The 16,380-nt window shown below is 45.6% G+C and overlaps 1 protein-coding gene across 2 annotated transcripts in view; it reads right to left on the bottom strand.

Moving 5' to 3' along the window:
* The window catches only part of ERICH1 (glutamate rich 1), a 59,129-nt gene that overhangs the window by 8,500 nt on the left and 34,249 nt on the right, over positions 1-16,380 (bottom strand). The window contains exons 4-6 of one of the 2 annotated variants that reach the window (XM_036839021.1): positions 10,718-11,185; positions 7,927-8,121; positions 3,561-4,254 (exon numbers count right to left, since the gene is read on the bottom strand). In XM_036839021.1, the coding sequence (XP_036694916.1) occupies positions 4,181-4,254; positions 7,927-8,121; positions 10,718-11,185 (737 nt within the window). In that variant the 3' untranslated portion in view covers positions 3,561-4,180. Of the gene's footprint in view, positions 1-3,560; positions 4,255-7,926; positions 8,122-10,717; positions 11,186-16,380 lie in introns of those variants that run through there. The other variant, XM_036839022.1, reaches the window with a different exon arrangement.

Genomic DNA, 16,380 nt, shown 5'->3' with positions numbered 1-16,380 from the left:
CAGACACCTCTTAAGGACAAAGACAGTGATGGGGAAGAGGAGCTCTGGAGAATGGGGCATCCACAGTGGAAGGAAAGAAATAAAATGATCTCCTTCACAGATGATATCTTATATGTAGAAAACTCTAAAGATTATACACACACACATACACACAACTGTTAAGAGCTAATATATGAATTCAGAAAACTAGCAGGATACAAAATAAATACAAAAAAATCAGCCGTATTTCTATACACTAGCAGTGAACAATCTGAAAAGGAAATAAAAACAATTCCATTTATGGGAACATATCTCAATGTAATAAAAGCTATTTATGACAATCCCACAGCCAACATAACACTCAATGGTGAAAAGCTGAAAGTCCTCCCACTAAAATCTGGAACAAGATAAGGATGCCCACTCTCACCACTTCTATTCAATATAGTATTGGAAGTCCTCACCACAGCAATCAGACAAGAAAAAGAAAAAGTATACAAATTGGAAGGGAAGAGGTAAAATTGTCATTATATGCCAATGACAGGACACTACATATAGAAAACCCTAAAGACTCCACACAGAAACTATTAGAACTGAGAAACGAATTAAGCAAAATAGCAGGATGCAAGATTAACATACAGAAATTGGTTGCATTTCTTTATAACAATTAAATAGAAAGGCAATGAAATAGAAATTAAAAAAAAAATCCCTTTTAAGATTGCATCAAAAAAAAAAATACTTAGGAATAAACCTGACCAAGGAGGTGAAAGACTTATATGCTGAGAACTATAAAACATTAATAAAGGAAACTGAAGATGATTCAAAGAAATGGAAAGATATCCCATGTTCTTAGATTGGAAGAATTAATATTGTTAAAATAGCCATACTAGCCAAAGCAATCTACAGGTTTAATGCAATCCTTATCAAATTACCCATGATGTTTTTCACAGAACTAGAACAGATAATCCTAAAATGTATATGGAACCATAAAAGACCCAGAATTGCCAAAGCAGTCCTGAGGAAAAAGAACAAAGTAGGAGGCATAACCCTCCCAGACTTCAGACAATACTACAAAGCTACAGCAATCAAAACAGCAAGGTACTGGCACAAAAACAGACATATGGATCAATGGAACAGAATAGAGAGCCCAGAAATAAACCCACACACCTCCAGTCAATTAATCTTCGGCAAAGGAGGCAAGAATATACAATGGAGAACAGACAGTCTCTTCAGCAAGTGGTGTTGGGAAAGCTGGACAGTCTCATATATATCAATAAAGTTAGAACACACCCATATACCATACACCATACAGCTCCCTGAGCTTAATAAAGGTTGGTAAGTGGAGCTGCCAGCCAGGTCTGGACACCAGGATGGGCCACCAGCTAGGATGGGCCACCAACCAGGATGGGGATCAGGACAGGTCCACTCAAAATGGCTTTAAGACTTAAATATAAGACATGACACCATAAAACTCCATAGGCAAAACATTCTTTGACAGAAGTCGTACCAATCAGTCTCCCAAGGCAATAGAAATAAAAATAAACAAATGGGACCTAATCAAACTTATAAGCTTTTGCACTGCAAAGGAAACCATCAACAAAATGAAAAGACAGCCTATGGACTGGGAGAAGATATTTGAAAACAATGTGAACGACAATGGCTTAATTTCCAACATATACAAACAGCTTATACAAATCAATGTCAAAAAAAACCAACCCAATCAATAAATGGGGAGAAGACCTAAATTGACATTTCTCCAAAGAAGACATACAAATGGCCAACAGGCACATGAAAAGATGCTCAACATTGCTAATTATTAGAGCAATGCAAATCAAAACTACAACGAGGGGCTTCCCTGATGGTGCAACAGTTAAGAATCCGCCTGCCAATGCAGGGGACACGGGTTCGAGCCCTGGTCCAGGAAGATCCCACATGCCGTAGAGCAACTAAGCCTGTGCACCACAACTTGAGCCTGCGCTCTAGAGCCTGCCAGCCTCAACTACTGAGCCCACGTGCTACAACTCTTGAAGCCCGGGCGCCTAGAGCCCGTGCTCTGCAACAAGAGAAGCCACCGCAATGAGAAGCACGTGCACCGCAACGAAGAGTAGCCCCCGCTCACCGCAACTAGAGAAAGCCCGCACACAGCAACAAAGACCCAACACAGCCAAAAATAAATAAATTAAAAAAAAAAACACTACAATGAGGTAACACCTCACACCACTCAGAATGGCCCTAATCTGATTAAAAAGTCTACAAATAATAAATGCTGGAGAGGGTGTGGAAAAGAGGGAGCCCCCCTACACTGCTGGTGGGAATGTGAGCTGGTGCAGCCACTATGGAAAACAGTGCGGAGGATCCTCAAAAAACTAAAAATAGAGTTGCCATATGATCCAGCAATCTGATTCCTGGGCATATATCCAGATAAAACTCTGATTCAAAAAGATACATGCACCTTAATGTTCATAGCAGCACTATGTATAATAGCCAAAACATGGAAGCAACCTAAATGTCCATCGACAGAAGAATGGATAAAGAAGATTTGGTATATATATATATATAATGGAATACTACTCAGCCATAAAAAAGAATGAAATAATGCCATTTGCAGCAACATGGATGGACCTAGAGATTATCATACTAAGTGAAACAAGTCAGAAAGAGAAAGACAAATACCATATGATATCATATATGTGGAATCTAAAATATCACACAAACGTACTTATTTACAAAACAGAAACAGACTCACAGACAGAGAGAGAACAGACTTGTGGTTGCTAGTGGGGAGGGGGACGGACTGGGAGTTTGGGATCAGCAGATGCAAACTAGTATATACAGGATGGAAAAACAACAAGGTCCTACTGTATATCACAGGCAGCTATATTCAATATCCTGTAATAAATCATAATGAATATGAAAAAGAATCTATCTACATATATACTAACAAGAGAGTGAAAAGACAAGCTACAGAATGAGAGAAAATATTCTCAAATCATAGATCTGATAAGGGGTTAATACCCAGCATAAAGAACTCATAATTCAGTGACAAAAAACTAATAATCTAATTCACAAATGGGCAGTAACTTCCACAGGAATTTCTCCAAGGAGGAGAAGAGCCAATGAGTACACACAATGTAAACTGAAACCACCACACGATGCCTCTGCACAACCATGAGGATGGCTGTTACCAGGAAAATGGAAAATAACAAGTGTTGGTGAGGACGCAGAGAACTCGGCACTCATGTTTGGCTGGTGGGGATGAAGACAGTGCAGCTGCTGTGGACCACATCCTGGCAGTTCCTCAAAAGGTTAACGTAGAGTCACCATGTGACCCAGCTATTCCACTCCCAAGATAAATGAAAACAAATGTGCATGCAGAATTTTGTACGTGATGTTCACAGCAGCGTTATTCATAACAGGAAATGGGGGAAACAACCCCAATGTCCATGGACAGAAGGTGGAACATTGTTCAGCCTAAAAAAGGAAGGACAGTGGTGATGACCTCACAACACTGTGAATGTACTTAATGCCACTTAACTGTACACTTCAAAATGGCTAAAATGGCATACTTTATGTTATGTATATTTTACCACAATAAAAAAGTATATTTTCATGTATAGAGACAGTGCCAATCCTAAGACGCTGCATCGATTGACTGGTGTTTTTAAAACTCAGTCTCACTGAAAACTGGTGACGGCTTCTGTGACAAAAGGAAGATCAAACAGGAAAAACATGTTCTTGATATTCTTCTCAAAGTACAGAAGAGGAAAAAAAGAAGAAAACAATCGATAAATTCAACTAGAATCAAACTATTTAAACATGAACGTTTTAATATCCATACGACATTCTTAAAACAAACTTTCAGACACAAAGTGATTTAAAACTTTATAAAAATATATATACAGCTTCAAACTATACAGTTTATTCAATTTAACAGACTGTCCATTTTTTAATTTAAGACACACACAATTTCAAAGAAATTTTCAATTTTATCCCAATTTCTCACTTAAAGTCTCAGATTACATCTACCTATTATGTACAAACAGATGAATAGAAATGTCCTCAAAGTTCCCAGGGTTTGGGTTACAAAGAAAACTTAGAGAATTTCACCTTCTCTGTGTATAGGAATTAAGTCTCAGCCCATTTCATATCTGTCTTTCCTATTTTCTTGTCAAATATTAGCTCTTCTTAAATAGATGTACTGATTTTATTCATTGTTTTTCTCAGGAAGGATATGTGTGATCCAGTAATTAAAGAAAGCTGAGATTACTCGGGCATAGTCTGGAAAGCAAAAAGAAAACAGAACAAAAAATAAAATAAAACAAAATATTCAAACAAAAAGAAAAATTATAAATTATTATTTTGTAGATATTAGTCCTTAGGCCCAAAGCAAACCCTGAAATAATCTAATAAAACACAACTCGGGTGTTGAAATGATGTTGATTGTCAGCATGCTTGCAAATCCCATAAAAGTATGGGTGAGTCTGGAATATTTGTATTTCACTTGGATACGAAAGTTCTGTTAGAGCTGAACTCCATAACACCACACGCAATATTACATGCTTAACATCTGAGCTCAAAGAAAACCACATACGAACTGAAATGTAACAGAAATAGGAGTTTACTTCAAAGATGGACAAAGTAGCAGGAAGTCAGAAGCAGGATTCTAAGTGAGATGAGCTGGAAGGGACAGCACTCAAGTTTGAGGAAACTGTCCCAGGAACAGCCCAGCAAAGGGCCTGAGCTGACGTCACAGCCCCTCATTTTGGGCCTCACTCCTCGTAAAGATGCTCACTGAGCGGGACGCAGGTCCGGAGGCTCCAACCCTGAGAGCACGCACACCCTGTCTGGCTCAGATCCTGGTGCCCGAGGGGCAGCTGACTGCTGCTGAGGCCCTGAGACGCACTTTCCAGCAGAGGCTGGGGCTGCGGGGAGGGGTCCCATCTCGCGCTCCATGCAGAAGTGTGGCTGAGGTGCCTCCAAACTCGTCCCCCGTCCTGCCCGGGCCAGCTGCCCGGCCCCCCAGCCTCGGGCTCCCGAGGATGGCGGTGGCTAATGTGTGCACAGAGGACTCAGGAGGGTCCAGGGCGGGGATGCCTGCAGCATCTTCATGGTGCGCGGAGCATGATAAAAACCCCACAGGTGGTGACGCGCATGTACATGCAGATGACGGAACGCAGTATGTGAGACCAACTGTAGAAACACGTGCACTGGCCTCGGGAAACGGCTGCTACCCCCCGGTCAATGAAACACCCGCGAACTAGGAAAAACAGTCCTTGAGGCAGCAGAGAGAGAAAGCCCCCTGTGTCTGCTGTTAAAATGCTATTATTTCCAGGCTTACTCTATAGACAGGAGAGATACAGCTACTAATTAAACTTCATAAGCTAGTTTTAAGAAAAAGAAAACAATTTCAGAATGCTAAATCTGAATTAGACAGAACCAATATTTGAAAATAAAGCTTCACCATTTGTAAGATTTCATTTTACAAAGTAGCTCAACATAGAAAAACTTGGACTGCACATCCTACATGCACTAAAAAGGAATCCGTTTTCACAGAAAAGTGCTTCATGCATAAATTTTAGTTCCACCAACTACTTAAGGTGCTTGTAGGCAAAACCTGTCCAAATGGTTTCAATGTAAGAAGCAAGAGAAGCATTTCCACTCAATCCCCAATCCCTGTTCCAAACTCTCCTGATGCATCTCAGAGCCACGCGTGAGGAACGTCTTCAGTGTGAGGAACTCCACTGAATTGTAAATGATTTATTTTCATCTCTCATAAAAACGTCATATTAGTTTAACTTAATAAAATTGGCTTTTTGCAATCTGAAAATGTAAACTATGGAAATGTAAATCTTTTTACATTTCTTACGGAAATGTAAATTTTAAAATACTGATTACAGCAGGCCCAACAACCAGCAGTAAGGAAAGGAGCAAACACTGGATCACGGGGCTGGGGGTCCCGAGTGGCCCTGCGGCGCCCCCGGCAGGAGCAGGGCTCTGCCAGCACTCGCTCCCCTGCCTGAGGGTCTCCCTTCCTGGAGCTGCTCCCACCGGCAGCCCACCGGCTCTCGCTCCCCCCATACGTCCTCTGGTCCTACTCCTCGTGGCAAGCCCCCCGGAAGGCACCGCCTTCACCCCATCTCTGGTCCGCCAGCCCCACACTCTCTGGCCCCGCTCTGACAAAGCCTCTGTCCCCCCGGACCCCAGGCTGCTCTGTGAGGGTGACGGGCAGTGGCTCTCCCAGGCCTGAGTCCCCACACCTGGACTTCCGACAGGAACCTCCAGCCGGCCCCGCTCAACACCCCACCTGCTCCTGTGACTGCCTCTCCTGCCTCATGATGCGCTGCAGGCTTCGTGCAGGGCTTCGGGTCACAGACGTCCACATCCAGTCAGTCGGCAAACCCTACTGAGTCCACCTTCACAGCCGACCCAAATCTGACCGTGCCCGGGACAGCCATCTCGCCGGGAGTATGACCGAAGCCCCCGCTGTCCCCGACCCCTTCTCTAGTCCGAACATGACGGCTGGAGAGATCTTGCTAAGTGCGGTCAGACCCGACAGGCTGGCCTTCCAGCGGCCCCACGTCGCCCAGGATAAAGGCCAACGAACTCAGCACAACCTCCAGGGCCCGACGTGACCCGGTCCCCGGCTCCTCCGCCACCCGCATCTGCCCCCTCGTCTTGTCCGTGGGCCCCGCTGTACGAAGCACACCTCACTGACTTCTCCATCCCCCTCGCTCCCCGCCCCCAAGTCTTGTCCGTGGGCCCCGCTGTACGAAGCACACCTCACTGACTTCTCCATCCCCCTCGCTCCCCGCCCCCAGTCTTGTCCATGGGCCCCGCTGTACGAAGCACACCTCACTGACTTCTCCATCTGGCTTCCTCCGTGTCCCACCAGGACGTAGGCCCCGAAGGGCAGGGCGCGCCCCTGAAGACCCGCGGCGGGACCAGGGCCGCACAGGCAGGGCAGACGAGGCCCCCTAACAGATCGCTACTGGACGTACGGGGGAGGCAGGTCCTCCTGGCGACCCCAACGCACAGGGGTCTCGTCAACCCCCGCCAGCCACTTGCTAATTATACTGGTGCCATATTGCTTTACTGCTGGCTTTACTGTTATTTCACGTGACGAAATGTGATATATGGCTTTTTAAACATGTCAGTCTTGACTCTTCAGCTACACTATGAGGTTTCCAAGAAGAAAAACCATGCACTGTACTCATTTTGAGATCACTGCCCCAGGGTAATCTGCAGAATCACTTTCATTCACTCAGCTAAGTCTGCCCAGTGCCTGTCCTGGGTCCAGCATGGAGTCCTGCCCCATGCCGTGCAGCTGAAGTGCTCTCCAAGAAGTCCCGATCCTCTGATACTCAGTGTCTGCAGATTTCTGCGGCCGGAGTATTCCCACCGTGGCCCGGTGGGACTTCAAGCTGCCAGTGTGAAGCCCCATCCATGGCATTGTGAAGACACAAGCACAGTTGGCCCAGCACTGTACAGTTTGCATGAAATGGGCACCCAACAAAGGGTGAGGAAGTAACAAAAGAGAAATCATCTTATAGTTCAACTCCCTTTTTACTGTAGGGTCCAGGAAAGCAGACCAAGACATTTGGAGGAGAGAAAAAATGTACCTTCTCCGAATCTAGCAGAGGAAAAGGAGAAGGGAAAAAGAAATGAACTCTTTCACTTCCATTTAAACTAATAAGGATTTGGTCCTAAGAGTGGAGCTCGCAAGTCTGGAGAATTAGATTGCACACGCATGTCTGCATATATCATGTGAGATATTTTTATAGCAAGAGAGATGCAAGAAGCATATTCCTCTGTGGGAATCTATTCCTCAAGCCATATGTGCATCCTTATATTTTCTGATTCAGGACTGCTTTGCTAGAGAGTAAGTTTTTCAGAGGCAAACCCTAGACAAGTGTCTAAAGCAGCACAATGAATAAAGTGCACAGTACATACCGGGTGGCATCCTGCAATGTTCTGGGAACACTTCCAGGGCACTCTTCAATCTTTCAGTATCTTGCAAAAGTAACAGCGTTTTCATGTGATCCAGAATGAACACATCTGAGGAGGGCATGCTGTGAGTTTCAAGATATTTAAATAGCTCTTCACTGGTCTCCATGAAGACAGCCGAGTCCGAATCCTTGGAGACACCTAAACAAAGACAGGATCACTTAGAAATGCATTTTTACTCCTATAAACTGAAGATAAGCTCTCACCTCCTAAAGGAAGCCTCAAACGTATATTTCTATTTAGAATGATGTGTTTGAGAGACAATCAGAACAGAACTTTGAAAAGCAAACAACAAAATACAACTGTTGAACCACAGTGGAAAGGTGGTGTCTGTTATGGGCACTGATCCCGTAAAGCAGCTCTGAGTGTTCCAGGTACTGGAATCCACGCACGGAGCAGGGGAAACACACGAAACCAAGCCCTCCGAAGGTGTCAGGCATCTACAAACAGAGCATGAAGCTGCTGGGCATCTGGGATGCTTCAAGGAAGCCAAGGAGGCTGCCCCATGAGCACAGCGCTGTGCCTGCTGCCGGCCGGTGGCAGGCCTACATCGTGCTGAGGCCATTTCTGCACTAATCCCGGTTGGTGTTCACAGGACGTCTAGAATCTGTGACTTCATGGTCTTTGCCAACTTTGAAAAACTCCCAGCTGCCACCTCTGACACGTCCCTCGGGCCCCAGTCCCACGGGTGAGGCTCCTTCCGACCCATGTGGCCGTTATGCTCCTTCTGTGTTTTCCATCCTTTCCTCTCCCTCCTTCACTCTGGATACTTCCTTCAGCCTGCCTTGCAGTTACTAATTCTCTTTTATGCTGAATCTAATCTGCTGTCTGAACTCGTCTTTGAGTTCTTAATTTCAGTTATTATATTTCTCAGGTCTAGAATTTCCGTTTGATTATCCTAACAGATTCACATTATCTGGTGAAAGTCTCCGCTTTTCACCTTTTTTCTGCATCTTCTCCCTACTTCTTGGACATCTAGATCATAGCTATTTTAAATCCCTTGTCTGGTAACATCAGCGTCTCCACCCCGTGGCCTCTTTCTACTGCTCTTTTCCTCATGGTTTTGGTCGTATGGTCCTGTCTCTTGCTGTGCCTGACACACTCCTTTGAATGAACATGAAAATCACAGGGTCTCGGCTAACGGCATTTTCCTCCAGAGAGGGTACCCCCGGCTCTGCTCGGTAGGCAGAGAAGGGGCAGGCGGCTGAACTGACCACAGGGTGTCTGCACGTCTGGCCGGCAGCTGTCCACCTGCACCTGAGCGCGTGGCCTGCGTGCTGCGCTGGAGGGTCAGGTGAGCCCTGCCTGCTCGGTCCCTCAGGACGCCACAAAGGCCGCCCTGCCATGAGGAAGACATCTGCCGGGTTGCCCTCCTCCCATCCCACAGTTCAGGGCTTGGCCAAGGTTTTGAGGGGGGACCAGCAGAGCTTTGCTCTGGTCTCTGACCCTCCTTTCTTACAGAGCTGGCCGACCCTGGGCCCTCCACTTTCCTCCCCAGACCTGTGAGACCACTGGGGCTCTGCTGGTTTGCCTGCTCTCCAGGGCTGCACTGCCCCTTCCCCTGGACCCTCGCTCAAGCCCCTGTCCAAACTGGCAGACACCTTGAGGGAAGGAGGGCAGCAGCATTCTGGCTCACCCGGCCTGTGGTTCACCTCCTCTGGGATCTGTCACAGGGGCTTTTCCTCAGCAGCTCTTAAACTCCAAGTACACTTTAAACTTCAGTCTTCCTTGGCAGGAGGGCTGTCTGCCACAGGCTACTCCCTCACGCAGAGAATGGATAATCTACTGAGATCTCTCTGAAGCCTACTTCTGTTCTGCAGTGTATCCGCCACGTCCTCCTATTAGTCTCATGTGGATATTCGTTAAGGATGTTTTCAACTTAACACAAAGTGTGGATAAACAAGTGAAAGTGAAAAGGGTCAATCTTGGTTAAAATGGACCCGTTAATCCTGGTGTTTTTGCATCACTGTTTAAGGCCATTCCTTACCCCTCCAGTTGTCATATAGGCAGTATTTCTCCATCTTGGTCATGCTGGAGGTTCGATGCCCTAAGCCCACCACATCCCCTGAATCTCCCAGGGACGGATCAGAACGGGGGCAGTTATGCCAGCACCTCTGTTCTTGGCACCGAGCCAGCACCCGCTTCTTCCTGACCCTCAGGGCTGCTGTCTGTTACGCTCCACACAAAGGTGAGGGATTATCACCCATCAGAATAAATCCCAGGATAGACTGCTGCTCCTGTATCAGTACAAATAGTGGTCAAATACGCTTACTGAAAAATCTCAAATCACAAAGCCACACACTGGGGAGCAAATCAACGTGTGTCCGAAAGAGAGAGAGCTGTGCTTCCTTCACTTCTCTACTAGCTGATGAAAATGAGCAAGAGTCCATCAAAACCTCCAACCTGGATTTATCTTTTCTTTAGACATATAGCTGAGAATAGCAACATATTCTGAAATTGGATTTTAGAGAAATGAGGATGATGAGACCAACCTCGTTTGGACCCACACCTCTAATGGGCTGGCTGTTTCCCCTGGTGAGCCTAGAGCAGGGGGCCAGCCCAGATCTTTGGTGGGATGAATTTAAATATTTGGAGTTTTGCCTCAAAACTAACGACTTATTTTGAATACTGAATACTTTAAATGTTTTGTATTTTAAACATTTAACTATTTTACATTTGCTTATTTTTCCAAATAAGTAGATGCCATTATTCAAAAGAACAACAGGAAAAAACATACCATCATAAAAATAAATTTCTTGTGTTGACTTCAAAAAGTTCAGGATACCATCTGCCTTTTCATTGGTACTTTTAACGTCTTCCTCCCCGGCGTCTGTGGCTCCTTCCTCCTCGGCCTCTGGGACCCCTCCCTCCCTGTCTGCGACGTCCTCTCCATCACTCACTCTCACGTTGTCCTGCTCACTGCTGGTCTCCTCAGGCTGGTACATGAAGTTGACGCCAGAGACTCCTGTTAGTAAGCCAGCTGCTTTCTTCCTCTTAATTTGCTGTTTCTTTTTCAGTTTCCTTTTTTTATTTTTGCTTATTGTGGGGCCATCTGTGTGCCGTGGCTGCAATTTTTCTTGCAAAATACTCTGCTGTTTCTCTAATTCTGCTTGTTCTACAGGAACGTTATTGGGATTTTTAAATTTTTTCTTTGAATTATGCTTTCTAATTCTTCTTCTCTTTGGTTGAGCATGAAGATCCTGATCTATAAAAACAGAAATTCAAATATAACAATTTTCTGTAAAATGGAACCATAACAACTTACTAGGCTAAATAAATTTTCCATTAGGATCTTATAATTTTAGTAGAAAAGGAATTTAAAATATTTACTTCAGTGATTCTTAACTTTATACCAACAAAGTACACTGTTAAGGATGCTGGGATTTACCATGAAGTAAATAATAACCTACTTGTTCTTCCAAAAAAGGTGTATGTATGTGTACGCGTCTGTGTGTGTGTATGTGTATTTATTCAACATTGTTACTATCATGACATACGGTATGATTTTAAGGATCTAAGAGTTGTTGCAGTTTTATCGAGAGTAAAATTTCATGCCTATGGTCTTGGGGAGAGAAACATGAATTCTTATGCTTTTTAAAATGTACTTTAGCACCTTCTAAAGAGTTACTTGTGTGTGAGGATGAGAAGCAAACAGTGACGACCTGCCCATCCAAATCAGCAATGGGTCCCATATGAATGAAGATGAAGCCTGGGCTCTCGGCAGGTAAGTGACATGGTCGAGATGTGGCAGTCACTGCCACGCAACAGACAAGGTCTGGGGTGGACGTGTGGTGGGAAGGCCTGCGGTGGACGTGGAGCCTGAGAGGAACGACCCCCACGCCAATCCTGCCCCGTCCACCGCATCCCCGCACCCTCGTGGCAGTGTGTGCCCGGCACATGCTCAGCACACGCCCGGTGCATGCCCAGCACACCCGCTGCTGCCCACACGCGCCCACCTGCTCCGTCCCAGCCAACCAAGCACGGCGGTGCTGCCATCAATGCTCAGACGCTTCTTCTCAACAACTCTCACTTCTCATAGGTTCTCCCTAGGCCCATCACAGGTTATGGTGGGAAATCAAACACCATGCGTGAGACTTCTGAGACACTGTGCGTCACTACGTGGAATGAAGATCCCTCTCCCTGTAATTCGCACTCTGAGGCTTTGATCTGCCGCTGACGTAAGACAGAAGATGCCGTGTGGTCCTTGCGCTGCGGCTCCTGTGACGAGGGGCCTGAGACTCGGAACCCGCTGGTCACACCCTCCAATCTGTGGAGGTGGTTTCTTCTCTTGTTCTGGGCTCTGAGTCTATTTATGCAGCCAAACTCCCACCTGCGCATTTAAACAAGCGTCCACCCGCCCCCCCCTCCCCCGCCCGGCCTGTGTGACACGGAAGGCCCCCTCCCCTGCAGCTTCGTGTCATCACCAAACCAGACACTGCCTCTGGATACAGGGAGAGTCCTCCCCTGACTCTGGAATGAGAGTCCTCAGTTTTCTCTTGATACACGTGACAACCAGGAGACCTAGTGCTGCCTGCAACTTGGCATGAAGCCCAAATTACTCCTCATAAAATCATGATGTGACACTGTCATACAGTCCCATACTTGGTACATTTTCTCTCTCTTCTCAATCACCAGTGGATGACTGAACACAGCATTTTCCTATTTCATTTGAAAGTTGTTATTAACTGATTTTAGAGACCTGCTTAGTTTCGCTGACAGACACCTGATTCATGAGTATCTCTGAATAGCTGGCCCTTGAGCTGGTCTTGTCAAATATTAATGTTTGAAAAATGACCACTGCTTATGGAATTTAAAAAATTTTCGAGATTCAGTTAAAAAAAGAAAAAATTACATTTCTCCTCATTGGGGTCTATTCTTGCCTTTATTGATTTGGAAAAAGGTCATCCATAGGATGCTTTATCACGTCACAGTAAAGCCATCTGGGGACCAGCGTGCAGTCATCTGGGGGCATCCTTTCTGTCCACCAAGAGTGGCATCCGGAGAGCTGCTCTCATTTATTCTCCGATATCTCCATTCTCCAGGCCCTTCCAGCCGAGCCAATTACTGACGTCATCTTCCGGTTCATTTCTCTTTGCAAGTGGTGAGAGCACAGCATGAATGCTGCCCTGTGAGGATGATTATGCTATCAGCCTGCTACTCTAAAAGACTATAAAACAGGAATTTGAGAGGAGGAGGTGGCAAAAAAGGGTGTAAAACATAAGAGTATCATACTTTTTCATATAAGTGTGTGTGCGTACTTCTTAAGAGGAAAACTTAATACACACTGAGATACTGAAGGTCCAGATGCCAGACCTGTGGGGTTAACTGTGGTTTCTGGGTGCTGTGATTGACTGTAGGTTGTTTTTTTTCATTGTACTTTTCTGATTTCCAACTGTAGGACTTTGAGCAGATACTGCTTTCATAATAAGGAAAAATTATTATTTTAAACTTGATGAAATTATGACAACTCAAAACATGGGATGTCACTAAATTCTACTTGAAGGTGAATTTATAATCTTAAATATGTCAGGAAAGAAAAAAGGCTAAAAATCAATGATATAAGAAAGAAGCTGGAAAAACAACAGCAACTTATACCTGAGGAAAGCAGAAGGAAAGAAATAACAATCAGAGGAGCACAAAATAAAGGAAGAGAAAAGAAAACCCAACAGAGAGAGAGCAACCAGCACTGACACTGTGAAGAAAGAAAACAGATGAACAGTGCAAGACTGGACGGGACGAGCAGAGGACACATAAACGCCAGTGTGGGGTGAAGGCGTGTGTTAACATACACCCTGTAGGCGCGAAAGGACCCATAAGATGGCTCTGTGAACAACTCTATGCAAATAAATTACATAGTTTGTATGAAATGGAGAATTCTGAGAAAAGTACAACATACCAAACTGGACACATGAAGAAACGGAAAATCTTAATAGTCCTATATCTATTAAAAAATGGAATCTTTAGTTAAAAATAATCCCACAGAAGAACTTCAGGCCTAGGCAGATTCACCTGACTTCTAAGGAACATTGAAGGAAGAAACAAACGCCCAACATACAAAACATTTCTGGAGAACAGAGACAGTGACAGTGGCCACACGCTCTGCGAGGACAACACAGTGCTCATTTCAAAACCTGCTGAGGACACTGAAAGACGGGAAGGTTGCAGGCCAACCCCTCTCATAATCATCAATACAAAACTTCTAAACAAAATGTTAACCGTCTGATTGTAGTGATATAAAGTATTCAATCAATATTAACACCAACAGATCATGAAAACGTGTAGCAAACTAGAAATGGAAGGGAAATGCGAAATGCGATAGAGGGTGAGAAAATCCCGCAGGGACACTGCACGTGAAGCCCTCACCCTGCTGCTTCCCTGCCGGAGGCCCTGGCGGTGCAACAAGAGGGGGGAAAGTGTCAGACCTCGTGGGGACGCCAGCTACAGCTGGCACCACTGTGAGTCCAGAAGGTCCCCAGGCCCTACAGACAGGCTGCCTGGGAGCCTGCAGACGCAGAAGCAGGACATGAGTGCGGCAAGGAGGACGCTCACCCGCACGGCAACCAGGGTCGCAAGATAACGCCGGCGAGCGCCGACCCTGGCAGAGAGCACCAACCGCAGGGACCCCACCGGGAACTGGAACCGCAGCCCCAGAGCAGCAGGGAGCCTCACTGTCCCTGGGTCTCCCCGTAACGAGGGCTCCGCAGAGGCCGAGGCAGGGGCGCCCATGCTGCCCTGGGGTCAGCAGACGTGGCACCCGAGTCTCCACCTCAGCTCATGCCCCTGCGTCACTCCCAGGGCTCACGGCCCCGGAGGTGGGGGAGTCCTTCTGCTTCTGGACAGCACGGTACCATCCAGGACGCTCACCACGGGCTCGTGCAGGAGCGGCTGGCAGGAGGCAATGGCTGGGGATACCCGGCTCCCAGGGCCAGAGGTCACACGGCCACCCTGCTCTTTCCACGTCTTGTTCATGGTAACGGACAGGACTAATTACTTGATCTGAAGAAATACTCATCACTCAATGCCCTTTCGACGCTACGTATTTGTTGCTTGAGTCTCTCGTTTTCTCACAGATGAGGGACAGCAGTCACTGCAGGAGGACTTCACCACCCTAATCGCGTGGCAGCCGACATGGGCTCACATCTGCCTTGGCAGCCGGTGCTTAGAGGCCTTTTCCCCAAAGGAGATGTCTTCGTGTCTGTTTCCTAAGTACAACATCTTGATGCGACTTAGCGTGGAGAATATCCAGTTAACTCACACAGACGTGGTTCAACATTTCTTTTGAAAAACAGTGCTGCATGTTAATACCTAGATATGATATGTAGGCATTACAATCGATACAAAGATCTGTTTATTTTCTTCTTTTAACATTTCCAGCATAACCTATAGACCACTGGGCAATGGCTACACATAATTGAACATAATTTTTTTTTTTAACATCTTTATGGGAGTATAATTGCTTTACAATGTTGTGTTAGTTTCTGTTGTATAACAAAGTGAATCAGCTATAGGTATACATATATCCCCATATCTCCTCCCTCTTGCGTCTCCCTCCCACCCTCCCTATCCCACCCCTCTAGGTGGTCACGAAGCACCGAGCTGATCTCCCTGTGCTATGCAGCTGCTTCCCACTAGCTATCTATTTTACATTTGGTAGTGTGTATATGTCCATGCCACTCTCTCACTTCGTCCCAGCTCACCCTTCCCCCTCCCTGTGTCCTCAAGTCCATTCTCTACATCTGAGCCTTTATTTCTGTCCTTCCCCTAGGTTCATCAGAACCATTTTTTTTTTAGATTCCACATATATGTGTTAGCATATGGTATTTATTTTTCTCTTTCTGACTTGCTTCACTCTGTATGACAGACTCTAGGTCCATCCACCTCACTATAAACAACTCAATTTCGTTTCTTTTTATGGCTGAGTAATAATCCATTGTATATATGTGCCACATCTTCTTTATCCATTCATCTGTCGATGGACACTTAGGTTGCTTCCATGTCCTGGCTATTGTAAACAGAGCTGCAATGAACATTGTGGTACATGACTCTTTTTGAATTATGGTTTTCTCAGGGTATGTGCCCAGGAGTGGGATTGCTGGGTCGTATGGTAGTTCTATTTTTAGTTTTTTAAGGAACCTCCATACTGTTCTCCATAGTGGCTGTATCAATTTACATTCCCACCAACAGTGCAAGAGGCTTCCCTTTTCTCCACACCCTCTCCAGCATTTATTGTTTGTAGATTTTTTGATGATGGCTATTCTGACCGGTGTGAGGTGATACCTCATTGTAGTTTTGATTTGCATTTCTCTAATGATTAGTGATGTTGAGCATCTTTTCATGTGTTTGTCGGCAATCTGTATATCTTCTTTGGAGAAATGCCTCTTTAGGTCTTCTGCCCATTTT

This window comes from Balaenoptera musculus, chromosome 21, assembly GCF_009873245.2.
Source record: "Balaenoptera musculus isolate JJ_BM4_2016_0621 chromosome 21, mBalMus1.pri.v3, whole genome shotgun sequence".
Lineage (NCBI taxonomy): Eukaryota > Metazoa > Chordata > Mammalia > Artiodactyla > Balaenopteridae > Balaenoptera > Balaenoptera musculus.
The sequence above is the reverse complement of the archived record's forward strand: the minus strand, read 5'-3'. Positions and strand labels throughout refer to the sequence as shown.